Source organism: Dendronephthya gigantea, unplaced genomic scaffold (genome assembly GCF_004324835.1).
Source record: "Dendronephthya gigantea isolate DGI-Jeju-01 unplaced genomic scaffold, DenGig_1.0 000043F, whole genome shotgun sequence".
In the NCBI taxonomy this organism is placed as follows: domain Eukaryota; kingdom Metazoa; phylum Cnidaria; class Anthozoa; order Malacalcyonacea; family Nephtheidae; genus Dendronephthya; species Dendronephthya gigantea.
In genome coordinates this window covers 570,310-584,312 of record NW_021163053.1, presented here as the reverse complement: position 1 = coordinate 584,312, position 14,003 = coordinate 570,310, and the positions used below count along the sequence as shown (strand labels likewise).

At 34.8% G+C, this 14,003-nt stretch overlaps 2 protein-coding genes across 2 annotated transcripts; both read right to left on the bottom strand.

The window, feature by feature from the left end:
* Window positions 1–92: 92 nt before the first annotated feature.
* Window positions 93–5,931, bottom strand: LOC114527253 (NIPA-like protein 2). Its single transcript, XM_028548908.1, has 13 exons — window positions 5,824–5,931; window positions 4,283–4,351; window positions 4,009–4,082; window positions 3,744–3,847; window positions 3,546–3,605; window positions 3,411–3,463; window positions 2,688–2,756; window positions 2,376–2,472; window positions 1,902–2,037; window positions 1,665–1,753; window positions 1,416–1,479; window positions 984–1,081; window positions 93–778 (listed from the first exon to the last, which is right to left on the bottom strand). Exons 1-13 carry the CDS (start codon window positions 5,872–5,874, stop codon window positions 663–665), a joined length of 1,080 nt encoding a protein of 359 aa, XP_028404709.1. The 5' UTR covers window positions 5,875–5,931; the 3' UTR covers window positions 93–662.
* A 353-nt stretch (window positions 5,932–6,284) lies between these two features.
* On the bottom strand, window positions 6,285–11,601 carry LOC114527107 (cystathionine gamma-lyase-like). The gene is made up of 14 exons (XM_028548711.1): window positions 11,355–11,601; window positions 11,084–11,165; window positions 10,663–10,758; window positions 9,963–10,072; window positions 9,790–9,873; window positions 9,526–9,573; window positions 9,279–9,336; window positions 9,005–9,082; window positions 8,691–8,843; window positions 8,225–8,346; window positions 7,861–7,913; window positions 7,516–7,582; window positions 6,985–7,060; window positions 6,285–6,658 (listed from the first exon to the last, which is right to left on the bottom strand). The coding sequence occupies exons 1-14, from the start codon at window positions 11,592–11,594 to the stop codon at window positions 6,654–6,656; spliced, it is 1,272 nt and encodes a 423-aa protein (XP_028404512.1). The 5' UTR covers window positions 11,595–11,601; the 3' UTR covers window positions 6,285–6,653.
* Window positions 11,602–14,003: the final 2,402 nt, after the last annotated feature.

The following is a 14,003-nucleotide window of genomic DNA, read 5'->3' as shown; positions in this document are numbered from 1 at the left end:
TGGTCAACTAATGATCAATTATATATTACATATTTATTTGATAATATATAATTTAATTTATACTAAACTCTATATATACGTATAATATACTTTCTCGACACATAATATACAATATTATCATTATAATATACAATATTATCATTCTAAAAGATTGATAAATAATCTAATATTAACAGCATATATTAGTATTATTATTTTAAAGTCTTTTACAGCAATGCTATTTTCACTGATCTTTGAATGTCTAGCTCTTTAGCAGTCCATTTTAAGACGTCAAAAGAATTGGCAAAATAAACGAATAAACACACATCGCTTTGATTCTAATCTTCATAAAAGTTCACTCTGAACCATAGTGGTATATTTATACGTAAAATTCGCATGCGGCGCTAAGTTCTATGGGGCATTAATACCGCATCGCCTGGGAAACTAGGTGAACCCTTCTATGAACTGAATTCATTGTTAATGTCTGGTTTTTATCTGCCGTCTCTATGCGTGATCTCTATGCATGTCATTCATGGACAGTCATGATAAAAATGTAAAACGCTTTTCAAGCGTTTTCAGCTTTGATTTTTTTCGGTGAAAATCCCTCGATATCCTTGCCTTCATCTTTGTGCGTTTATATCTCAGAGAAAAATTCAATTTTTCCAATCATTCAGGATCCGGAATCATTTTTCTTTCAACGGCATTGTTTCACTTGAGGATTTGACTTCCTGAGCACTGGACGAGGTGGGTGAAACAGGCTGTACTCTGAATAGTTTGGATGTCGATGTCGACAAAAATCCTTCAGAAAAAATACAGTATTAAAACCAGCTATTACCGGGTCAGTGTTATAATATCCAGGCAAAAGAATTGGCTCAAAAGTAAAAGGCTGTAGCATACAAATGCGATATACAGATATATTGACAACATTTGTACTCTGTAGTTCGTATTCTCCAAAATATATGTGAAAATATGTGCATAATTACAATTATTTGCAAAATATCTACCTGCCATTATATCACCTTGACTTTGATTTGTTTTAGCCGCTTCGTCAACCTGTCTGTGACTTGTGATAGAATACACACCAACAAATGATAAAAAACACCTAAATGAATTATTAGAATGTTTCAGTTAAACACAACCATTTATATTCGGGGGCGTGACAACCTGGTATGTGGTGGGATGTGCGACCCGTAATAATTTGTCAAAAGTCAAAATGCTTTGCTTTCAACGAAATTCGACGTCAAATTAAGAGTAAATTCACCAAAATTTCAGATATGCAACACACGTTGGATTTTTCTGAAGGCTGTTTTCAGAGATCTAAAAGCTTCGAATTTGATATTCGATGTCGATTCTGGCCGGCGATGGCAGTGCCACGCGTGACTATGCCCTTGGTTTTGTATCAACTAGTTTTTTAGTCAAGCTTACTTACGACTTACCCAAAGAGGAACATAAACAAAACTAGAAAGGATATTCCATAAAATTCTCTGTAAAAGAAAATACCTACAAACGATAAAAAAACAAGTTCAGCGATACCAAAAAGGCAACTGATAGAACAGGATATAAAAAAAAATCAGGGAAGGAAATTTTGGCAGGAATCTTAATGAAGAATGAACTAAAAATGAAGGTAAGTATATGTTTATGGATTTAAAAACAACAGATGAAGAATCATGGCCTATCAGACTTACCAGAAAGAATTGCACTAATGGTGAAAAAAACAAAGTTTGTAGGAACAACAACTGTAGCATCATGATGTTTCATCGCTACGTTTAGAAACCTAAGGATTACACAAGAATTTTGTAGAAAATATTAATAATTTCATCCTCATCGTCGCTATCATTTGGTTAACAAATGCCAACATTACGGTGTCAAGCTCCATTGACAATGTTATTTTACTTCAGCTATTCTCATTTAAAAATACTCACCTAACTTGTGCTACAGCAGTGACTACCATTAATATAAACATGATGTAAGGTAAACCATGATCCATTTGATTCATTCCAGCAAAGGTAAGATTAATCATGGAGGAAACACCTTTTGCACATATAACTGTAACAGAACCTATACGAATAACCCAGTGAATAATTAGAAATATCACTCATTCTCCCATGCAACAGTAGTACCCAGGCTGCTGTGACTATCCCCTAGTATTCCTACTCTTAAAGTGGCTCTGTCAAGCAGGTACTGAAATTAGATCTTCAAAACTATTATTGACCAAAGCCAGTATTAAATCGATTATACACAAAATGAATTTACAATACTTATAATAAAAATATTTTAAAAAGTTGGGGCTAATGAGCTGTTATAATACAATATGCTTGAAAATTTAATTCAAATGAGGTCGACGTGGGTGGTAAAACCCTCTAATCAAGCTTTTTTTAACAACATCTTTTCCTTACCTAATAGAGCAACCAACAAGAGATATATAAACACATTTTCTAGACGATAACGATGTTGAAAGTACAGTAAAGCACAAAACAACGAAACTTCAAGGATCTGAAAAGGTATACATCAAAGCCAATGATTAAGATTGACGAGGAAATCGTTTGAATGAGTCAAACCAACTTATTGCATGATTATTGATTGTTCCTTCGTGCAATAAAGTAGATCGTCGTCGCGTAGAGATATTTTTTGGGATAGGATTAAGTAGATTATAATACATATGTAGATAATCAAATTCTCAGCTCAATTTAAATATCTATAATACTCACTAAATACAGAATAAATTGCCACTGCCTTAAATACGACATAAGTTGCCTCGCCGTTGGTTCATTTCCTTCCTATAAATAACGAAAAATAATAAAACTATGTGTCTAAAATCTGCTTTAAGGGTTTTAAATATTGAGAGCACAAACACCCAGGATTGACGCGGTCATATTAAGTCGTAATTGCGTTAGATTGTAAAAAGTGTTCGCAAATAGAGTAGTGATATGGTGGAATATTATAAAAATGTTCAGAATCACTGAAATCTCCCCTCATAAGAGAAAAGCTTAGAAAGAGAACAGGGCCATAGCTAGAAGCTTAATTGGGGGGGTGCATATTCATATATTCGTCTTATGCCAGAATGATTTCTTTTGTATGCTATTGTTCCTATGGTATATAAACATGAATATATGAATATACACCCCCCAATTAAGCGGTCTAGCTACGGCCCTAAAAGAGAATGACATTACCTAGAATGATGGTACTATATATGATAATGTTGGTACTATATGGTAATGATGGTACTATGGTAATGATGGTACTATGGTAATGATGGTACTATAAGATAATGTTGGTAATATGGTATTATAAATGATGGTATTATGGTAATGATGGTACTATGGTAATAATGGTACTATGGTAATGATGGTACTATGGTAATAATGGTACTATGCATATCAGACATTCTGACTGGCAGATAGGAAACAGGGAAGAAACTACATGTACAATACCTTGGATGAGAATGTCACCAACAAAAATGCACCCACAACAGCCATGGAAATACCTGAACGATGGCAAAGAAAAGTCGACAATGCTTAAATCATACGTGGAGCTTAAAAAACTGAGTTTTATTTAAAAAAAATTACCGAAAAGATCTTGAGCTCTAATTTTTTCACCCAGGAAAACGACAGCAATTATGGCGTTCGCTGATACATGAGAGAGAAATTATACATAACTGTATATTCTACCACTATATGCAGTAATCACATTATATGCTAGCTGCAAATTGTGAATGATAAAACAGGGTCAAATCTTATTTTCATTGCAATAAACATTTTGTTTACCTATCACAGTAGTAGTTCCAAGTGGAGCAACCAAAGAGGCTGGAGCGAAGCCATACGCAGAAAAATTACCAATCTCACCAAATACCATCAGAGCAATACCAAACCTAAAATCATTAAGTATTAATTACTTCTACTGTTCGAAAATCACATTTCAATTTAGCTAGAAGATACACCAGTATTTCCCAGTATTAATACCATGAGAGTTTATGATGATGTCAATGTAGTGATAGTAGGTCTTATTTTCAATTCAAAAGGATGAACTTACCACCATACTTTGCTCTTTAGGTAACCTTTACCATCAGCATCATCACTTACTGACAACTGATTGTGCGAGTATTTCTAATAATATAACAAGAAATGAAAGAAACAGTCTTATTATATAGTCATTGTCTTATTGCATGGTTGTTTATGCCAATGTCTCTTGTTCTTCTCTAAAGGTGTCAATGTTGAGTCTTATTTTTTTATCAACATATTGTAAATAACTTTTATTTAGAATTGTAAATATTATCTATTACTACATGTTGAGTCTTATCACATACCTGTAAATTCATAGAAATGCTGATAAGCAAATTTCCACATATTGCCAATGCTGCCCCAACAAAAATATACTAAAAAAATACAAATAGCATAAAACAAATTATACTAGTAGGCTGACAGCATAGTTGAATAACACCAGAACAAATTTTTCAAAATCTTTTGAGAAGGTTCATGTAACAGAGTATCATATTTTAGTTGAAAATATATACCCTCTCATTTAGGAGTTTATGTATTTATTAAAGTGAGCAGGGCTAAAAATCGTTTGCTCTTTTATTTAATTTGCAAAAAGTGAACAACCCAGCATGGAATGTAACCCAACCGCAGGTACCTAAGGTAGTGGGTGGTGTGGTATGAAAGCAACAAAGGGTAGCTGCTGGAATCTTTGGTACTAGGTTTGGGGTGCAGCATGGAATACAAAACAATTGGTGACATATTAAAATGATGCTGACATTTGACTATATATTATCCATGATCCAAAAGGTCACTCATTGTTAAGAAAATTGCTAAAAATCATAGGAATTTGTGCCATTTGATGCATTGTACTGTTTAAAATGTTATTCTGCAATACAAAGATCAATGAGACCACAAGAGCTCTGAGCTGATACGATCATAATTAATTATTTAGATCATTACAAAACAATGTTTGCAATTTTCACGAAAAATAATCGGTGATTGCTTAATTTGATGCGTTGTACAAAAAATAATTTCGAATCGAATTTCAAATGACTGCGATAGAACCAAAATAAAAGTAATGAAATATCTTGAAATTAAGTCTCCCTTTAATGTATATCTTGTTTCAAATCAAACTTTGATTCATGGAGACAATTAATATTTAATGAACGCGATACGAACTCTGACTTAGTTTCTATTATTGTAGCCAAGGCTATCATAGTTGTCGTGCCCGGAATAAATAATACTTGAGTACTCAAAATATTCAAACTTTTTTCGATGTGGCTCTTGTTATTTATATTGAATTCGATATCAACTTTTCTTTGTCTTACATACGTAAGTTTCATCTGTCTGATCATGCGATTAAAATTTGCCTTATTCATAGTATTACCGAAAACCGCAAAATAAAATGCGATATTTCAAGAGCCACAGCTTTCAATTTTTGTTGTCTTAAAAAGCGTGTACTTAGTTGTTTTGGGTACGTACAAGTACAACTTACTGTATGGTAGCATAATTTTTTATAAACACAAATATTATACAATAGAAGCCCTACCCCCTGACTCGAATCAAATGCTTCCGTGTTTACAATTTTACAATCGATAGCAACTTTACGATGTACAAGACTTGGCCTCAGTTTTTGTATTATTACAATACAAAATATTTAATGCACAAATATATCAGTCAGTGCAATGAACCAGTTGTTGTTGATTTTATAATGCAGCTTGTATTAAAGTTGTAAGACACAATACAAATTGCAAAGGGAAAAGGTTGAAATCCTCTCTAATTCCAATATGGATGTTCACAGTGAGATAAGCGAGACAGGTCCTAGCAGCTATGAGAATGAATATTGTTTAACCTTGTAGCAATATTCTACCTTTACTGGTACTTTCTCCTCATCAACTGTAGATTCAATTTCTTCTTCCATGATATTGATATTTGAAACAAACGGCAACGAACAGAAACACGACTGTCTTGGGTAATTAAAGTCGAACTTGTAAATTATTAACACTTTGCAAACATTATTAATAATTCATGAAAGAACACAAAAAAGAATCTTACCGTATCGTAAGTACAGAAAGTACAGCGATTCCCCCAAATCCCCAAGTGAACTGCCTCCTGGGTTATCCCTAATCCTGGGTTAAATTTTAATCCACTGTTTTAATTCATGCTCTACACTGCACCCCGCTTGTTTCAAAACATTACAAAATATGACTTTTCTATTAAACCAGAAAATACTCATGGAAAAACAAGCGATGAATATAATTTTGCAACATTTGCGTTAAACGTCTTTTGAACAACTGGCCACTAAATATAATAAAAATTGGCTGCATGGGATAGTTAACGTAGGGAGTAACGTAGCCTTTTCCAGGCTAACAACTCACTAACAACTTTGGTGTATTTCACGTTTTGAAAAAAAAACTTTTTCAAGTCATATAAAATTTACTATAAATAAATTAATTTCAAAAATTAACTTGCTAACATGCAGATTTCTCAAACCCTTCCAGTAAAATCAGATACATTCCAATTTAACAAGGGCAATAGTCGATACGTATTTTAAACTACGAGTTCATGCGCGGATAAATAACTTGTCTTCACACTGCGATAGTCTACCATGAATGATCCTGTAAATTTAATTCCAAATTATCTTCACCGGATTACCAGTTAATAAGGAGATATGGTTCTTCATGTTATACATCGGAGCATTTAAGCTGTGAAAAACAAAGAAAAAGCTAGAGGTAAACTGACTGCCAAAATTTTGTTATGAGTATTTTGAAGAAATAGGTGTAAATGTTAAACAAAATTGCTGACTGACTCTTTTTACAGAAGTATCAAACGCCTGCAAATGAAACCAACGATATGGAGGTTTTTGTCAGCAAACTGACTGATTATTCTTTACGCGATGTAACCTCGTTCCAAACTGAACTGCAAAGTCTCTGCCAGGATTTTTAGGGGTTTTATACATTAATTTTTTTTTTAAAAAAAACCTGTTGAACCAACTTTGCAAGCAAGTTTTACTTCTGCACAATGCACATACCACATGCAGCTTTCAGAGCTTGATCTAAATCATTGATCAAATCTTCACTGTTTTCAAGGCCAACAGAAAGACGAATCTACAAAGTAAAATATGTATAAACCTCCCTGTAAGACGATTACTGGAATTTACTGCGTGATTTCTACGTTTTTTGAATACTTCTGCAACACAAGACAAGAGACATGATAGATTGCTGATTGCTCGCTGGAATTGTGCACGTTTAGGTAAATCTATATCCAGTAAATGTATGTTCATGTTAATGCAGTTCATTCTTTAAGTTGTGTACATGCAGTCGGCTTTCAAAGATATTTCAATTCTCACCGGCTTTAGGAAATATAACTATAAACCTAATGCTAAAACGTTGCCCTATCTCGTTTTAGAGCAATCTCACCCCCCCCCCTTCTTTTTGTTCAGGAGAATGCTGCATTTGAACAAAGTTAAAGTTTTCAGTCTTTCTAGTTTGCTGCAGTATATATTAAGCAATACCCCAATAAACATAATAATCCAGGTTAATATACTCGTAGAACATCTTACCAAAGTATCGGATATTCCAAGCACTTCACGTTGATCCGCGGGAACTGATGCATGAGTCATCAAGGCTCTACAAAATATTCAGCCAAGTTTAAGGTTTCGTTTCAAATTGGAATAGCTGGACTGGATTCGTGGACCTTTACCACCTGAAAATGCAATCTAGCATCCTGTATACCTATTAACACTTCGCTCAGACAACACACGACACCAGTTATAATCTCTGGAAAGTTGGTTTCTGATCTTATCTGCACTACATGGCCCTCTTCAGTATACAGACGTTTTATAAAACAAAGTTTACATTATAAAAGCATGATTACGGACAATCATGTAATTAAACTAAGAACTTACGGATGTTCTGTTAAACTTTCATAGCCACCCAAGCTTTCAGCAAGAGTGAAAAGCTATTCAAATTAAATATACATTAAAAATGATATTATGAATAGGAGGAAGTGAAATCAATGTTAAGGATAATTATTTCTATAATTCAAAATTGTGTGTCTTATATTATCCGTCCTTACCAGTCCCTAGCACGCAGGAAGAGGCAGTGTTAGCAGACCCAGTAAATTTTTGAAAGAAGTGTCGGGAACGCCTATATTTCGAAAGGCCCCTGGTCTGGAAGTGGGGCAAACAGACTTCTCGTGCAATATTAAGTCGGATATAACAAAACTTCGAATATAGAGACTGAAATGTTTCAAGTTTCGTCATGACATACTTTGGTGAATTTGAAGAATCTCTTAGCAGTTTCAAGGTTACCACTAATAAAGAAAGTGACCATACCACCAAAACCTGACATTTGTTTTTTCGCAAGGTCATGTTGGGGGTGTGACTCCAAACCTAAGAAAGAAACATAGAAACGAGGTTAGCCTTGCGGACGCATCGGAAAATATTGGTAGAAAGAAGGTACAGTCTACTTTGTTGCCAACACGGCTAAAAAATGTTCCCGGTTGATGGAACAACCATGGGCAGCACTCCACCATGGTTAATGTTGCTTCATTTGATAACAACCATGTTCCTAGGGTGTGGCACACCATTGTTTCATCAAACGAGGACAACGTGAGTGCTCAGTTTAGCCCTTGCATCCAAACAACCTCAGAACGTAAAATAGGCTACAGCCTACAGTTACTTTAAACTTCATTCAATTTTGGCAGAAAACAACGTTTTGACCGTACATAACATACCTGGATAAATTACCTTCTCCACATGAGGTGATGAATTCAAAAACTTGGCCACTTCAAAAGCGTTTTTCTGGTGTTCACGCATGCGTAAATGCAACGTTTTGACACCACGTAATGCTAGGTAGCAACTAAATGGCCCAGGGACAGCCCCCATAGCTATAAACAGAAAGACGTTATTATCACTCAAGATTGCGGGGCGACTGACCGTCGGTTAGCAAGAATAGAGGAACATTCATCTCACACGCATATATTTCAAAAACCAGGCGATTTTCTCGGGGGCAAATGACATCTAAATATTGATAGAAATACATATTTACCGTTTTGTAGAAAACGTAGTCTTTCGTGAATTGTATCGTCATTGGTGGCGATAAATCCCATGACAACATCTGCATGACCTATATATATGTACATAAAATATAGCCTGGTAAAAACACTGTGATTATTGAATTATTGACATTGATCATAAGAAAAGGTGATGAAAGTGATGCGGATAAGGGAACTACATTTTTTAACAAAATAAAAATTTTAGGTAATTTTTAAAGAAACTTAGCAAATGTACTTTTTCTATCTCATTATTGTGTATATACAAACCATTAATATACTTGGTGACAGAATGCGTAACGATATCGGCGCCAAGTTTTAATGGTTTCTACAGGAAAGAAAGTTTCTCAGAAATCAGAATGTATGTTTTCTCACTTTCAATAACACTATACACTATAAATCTATATCAATATTTTGGTTGTCATCATACTGTATTGTACATCCGCATATAATGTTCTGCACTCGCGTAATTATTTATGAATTATGGACAACTGTTACTTAAACCTTTTTAACAAACCTGAAAGTATGGTGTTATAAACGTATTATCAACAACAACAATCATGCCCTAGAAATAGAAAGAAAATGGTTAAAAGTATCCCAGAAATAAAATCGCCCGCACTGAGATCAAACTCGTCAATCCCACAAGAAAAGCACTTAGGTTACAGGTTAGAATCCTGCAGCAATAAAGTTTGATGTCAGCAGTTTAAACTTTTGGTCATAAAGTTGGATGATTGTAATTGTAAATTTTATGTGCATTTTACATGTCGGAGGTGTAGTTTACCTTGGTTTTATGAGCAACATCAGCTACAGCTTGGATATCAATTAATTTCAACAAGGGATTTGTAGGAGTTTCAATCCAGACCATCTGAAAACAAACCGGAAATTCAGTATGTATACAAAACTACAAAACATTGATTTGTAAAAAAAAACTCAGTTTCAGAATTCCCAACTAACCTTTGTGTTAGACTTTATAGCTTGTTGTAGCTTATCTATATCTGTGACGTCAACCATACTGAACTCTAGGTTAAATCTGGATGAAACCTTGGAAAAATATCTGTTGGTTCCTACAAATGTTCAACACAATACTTGCAGTCTTACTAAACTGTGGCAGATTCAGGGTTAGGCAGAATAAATTAGTACAGTTCAAAATCGTAATCGCATTGGTAGATTTTTATTTAAAAATTTTTATTTAGAAATCCATGACCAATTGCATTGTTATCAATGTATTTTGAATTTAAAATTAGGCCTTTTAATTTATTCTGCCTAATCATAGATCCTCCACTGTTACTAAATAAACTTCCTGTACTTGAACATTCATTTGCTCAATTAATTTTTGGCAGTAAATAAAATTTCTTTATCATTATATATAAATTTAAATGGAGAGAATAATGTATAACAACAAAAGACCAAATAAATATTTTTTCATGCAATGGTTACTGCAGTCAAAGCCATTAACAACTGTAGTTTTTTTCTGCTTTTGAAAAAAGGATGCCATAATTTAATTATTACAGAGAATTGCAAATTCCTCCACAAAATTGGAAACCTCCAAAAATTGGAAATTTCCTGGCTTCCTAGTGCATAAAAAACCTCACAGATTAGGTCAGGCCTTCTCTATTTGGAATCTACACATGCATTTTCTGCCATATCACTATACCTCCATATACATCATCACAGACAACAACATGATCACCAGCATTCAACAAATGTGTCAGTGTTGTTAATGCTGCCAATCCTGAAGCTGTTGCAATACCTTTGCAAGGAAAAGAGAATTACATATCAGAGGGATTAGAATAAAGAACATATATGAGAATTGGTAATTAGAATTACGTAGGAATTTCTTTACAATCATATTAGAATACAAAATGTATACAATAATGTTACAGACTAAAAATATGGTCAGGGGCATGGCAGGAACTAGATATGGGAACATATATATATATATAGTGGTGCTTGCCTATCAATTTTCAAATGCTATGCATTGGAGAAAAAAATTTGAGCACTTGAACTTTAACTAGGCAAGCTTTGTGCACCTAAGATCTCGGCGAAGTGCCTAGTTCTCCATTGGTGAAACTTACCATGCTTGGCATCCTCCAATGATGCAACACATTTTTCAAAACAATCTCTGGTTGGATTGCCTGCTCTTGAGTAATCATAACCCTGAGAGTAAATCGGTTGCAAGTCTAAGTTACTGTCTGTGGTTCTATTAAAGCACGGATAATCTCATATATTTTACTCAAAAGTCAAAGCCTCAAATGCATCCTTGCAGTTGTACTGACATAAATGAAGTAGAATAATTTGACAATATACAAAAATACTAGTCACTAAAATCATTGATACAAATCTTACATAAGTGACTGCTGGTTCTTGTTCTTCAAACGTGGTAGAGAGGAATATCGGTGGAACAACCGCATGACATTTCCATTGATCAGGTTCGTTGCCAATATGAATAGCTTTTGTTGCAAAATGTGCGAAACTGCTCATGATTATATACGGAGATTTTGTTGATCTAGGCAATGTTAAACGATGAAAGAACAAAGAACCAAGACAACGTTTTAATATCGGTCTCATCGGTGATGACGTTGCCATCCTTCTCTAGAACACCACAGCTTGCCCAAACTATCATGGGAAATTTGGAAGTCTCCAAAGACGAAAAGCAGGATCTAGTGGAATCTCACATGCTTGACGCAGTTTTTACCTCGTACGCATCTTTACTCTTGCTATACCCTGCTTTGGCAGATTTTGATAGTAAATTAAAGCTGTTCAAACTATTACCGATGACGGCGAGTGAGATATTGCACAGTATAAACCTCGGGGGCTGCAGACACGTGCCATGCGCAAGCGCGGTGTAAATAACACCAAAGTTAATTAAAGGTTATTCTTCAATCTCCACTCATCACAATGGCAAAACGCAAGCTCGCTGCGAGGGGTTTTATCCAAAGAAAATTATTTTATTTACAATTCAGCCACTTACAGCGAGCTGGCGAAAAGAGCTTTAATACTATTTGTTGAGTATATTATGTTGCGATGAGTGCTAGGAGTTTGAAAATGATAATAACGTTTGGTATATAGACTATTCGAAGACCATTTCGGAAAAGATCAGGAGAGACGACGACTGAGAAGTTACACGCAAACGCGGCTAGTCAGTTTTTCTCTCACCAAACTTTCAAAATTGTTTATTCTCTTCCAAGATTTTGTTGAACTTGTTAGGGGTTGAACAAAACAACGAGCCTAGTTGGATTTTTATGGTTTTCACTAGTCAAATTTTTGGCAAAACCACCTTTTTTGCCTGGCTACATGACTATAGTCTGTAGCAACAGGCCTCGTGCTCTTTTCAGCATTCATCTTCTTTCTTTACGGGGCTTCCGAATTAACGTGCTCAATCAGTAGAGTAACTACAAAGCTGGGATATATAGTGCAAATTTTTAACATTTTCATTTATTAAGAAGTATATAAACCTCTATGGAGAAATAGGTTTACTTTCCTTGCCTGAACCAAAATAATTCTTATGAAAGTATTGGGTCTTTCTGTTTAATATAACTGATAATTCAATCAATAATTAAACAAAAGTCAATCTCGTCTGACCGTTCTTTGCCCCAGGAACAATTTCGTACGTTAATTTCTTTTTCTTCTTTTGAGGTTTATTGTAGATTGAATGATATAATTGATGACTGGGCAAAATCTGGAGATAAATAAAGAATCATTGCTGCATGTAATCCAGTTTACAGCCTATTGCATGGCTGCAAGCATGTCCCTAAAGGATTCCCCATGCAGGCCGGCCCGGCCAGAAGATTGAATGAATGAACGGGTGTACAATAATAGTACTTCTAATTGTGTAACTCACAAAGTGGATATTTTTTAAGTGGTTGCCTTTTTTTATATACGCTGTATATTGCATTATTACTATTAGAAAATTTGGACTCGTGCACACCAAATTAGGAGTTTTTGCCTTCAGGAATTCTAGCATGCATGACAATAAATGTTGGAGACCTCAGTGGTACTGACTCAGTGGTAACACCGTTATAAATTAGGAGTAATTTAGCATGACATAAAAATCTCACGCAACTTACCGTCTTTGTACGCCGCAGACAATTCCGCATGTTTGGGCCAACTGGCGGTTGAGATATATTAGAAACGGATTCTCTCGAGTCGGAAATTGGTAAGCCACGAGGCTTAGGTTGAACTATCCCTACAACATCAGTCATGTTATGTCCTCTTTTCAAACCGCTTTTTGAATATCTAAACATAAGAATTTTATCCATGAAACATATAGACTTTTATTTATTTACATACGAACGCCCAATCGCCTGTTGGCCAGATTTTTGAGTATCTGATTGAAAAGTTCTAGTGACAAAACAACAGTATGATTTCGTTACATGCATATTTTATGCTGATTTCGTTATACTTTTATATTATAACTTATAAGGTCCGGAATTTTGACTGAAAATGACTTTCTAAATGTCGTTTACCCGAGAAGACGTTTCTGTCTTTCTTTGTAACCACCACATAACAACGTGTGATTGCTGTTTTCATCTGTGACAGAAATATCTCCAGAGACTTCTCCACGAGCACTTCCAACAGAATATTCCTGGAGGTGCCTTTGCTGGTGCCTTTCCATCCAAAGCAAAACATTTGGAGTATTATTTAGTTTCTGACAGTGCGCTAAATTTGCGTTCAGGGAATTCGACGGTATGTCTGTTAGCTCAAAGGCAGAGTCTTCATTATATGAATCATCATCTGCCATATTTTCGATCACAGGATTGAAACAATAATTTGCGGATTCAAACGTTTCGTTGTGAGCAAATTGAGGAATCTCAATTTGATTCTTTTCATCTTCAACATGCAAACCACATTCAGTTGTTTCTTTAAAATTCTAAGATAAAAAGAGTTCCACCAGCTTGAGATCATGCAGTATGATGCACATGCACGACCTTTTGTGGTAGTTCTTTTGCTTACTCTTCCAGCCTTTTTGTCTTTATGTACAGCTATTTAAACAAT

Excerpts from the sequence above, each read along its gene's own strand:
- LOC114527253 (XM_028548908.1), bottom strand. The coding sequence starts at position 5,874 with ATGGAAGAAGAAATTGAATCTACAGTTGATGAGGAGAAAGTACCAGTA. Across the intron at positions 4,352-5,823 it reads AGGAGAAAGTACCAGTAAAG|TATATTTTTGTTGGGGCAGC; the intron begins GTAGAATATTGC and ends GTATTTTTTTAG. Across the intron at positions 779-983 it reads TCAAGGTGATATAATGGCAG|GATTTTTGTCGACATCGACA; the intron begins GTAGATATTTTG and ends TTTTTTCTGAAG.
- LOC114527107 (XM_028548711.1), bottom strand. The coding sequence starts at position 11,594 with ATGGCAACGTCATCACCGATGAGACCGATATTAAAACGTTGTCTTGGT. Across the intron at positions 10,759-11,083 it reads ATTGGAGGATGCCAAGCATG|GTATTGCAACAGCTTCAGGA; the intron begins GTAAGTTTCACC and ends TTCCTTGCAAAG. Across the intron at positions 7,583-7,860 it reads GAAAGTTTAACAGAACATCC|AGCCTTGATGACTCATGCAT; the intron begins GTAAGTTCTTAG and ends AATATTTTGTAG.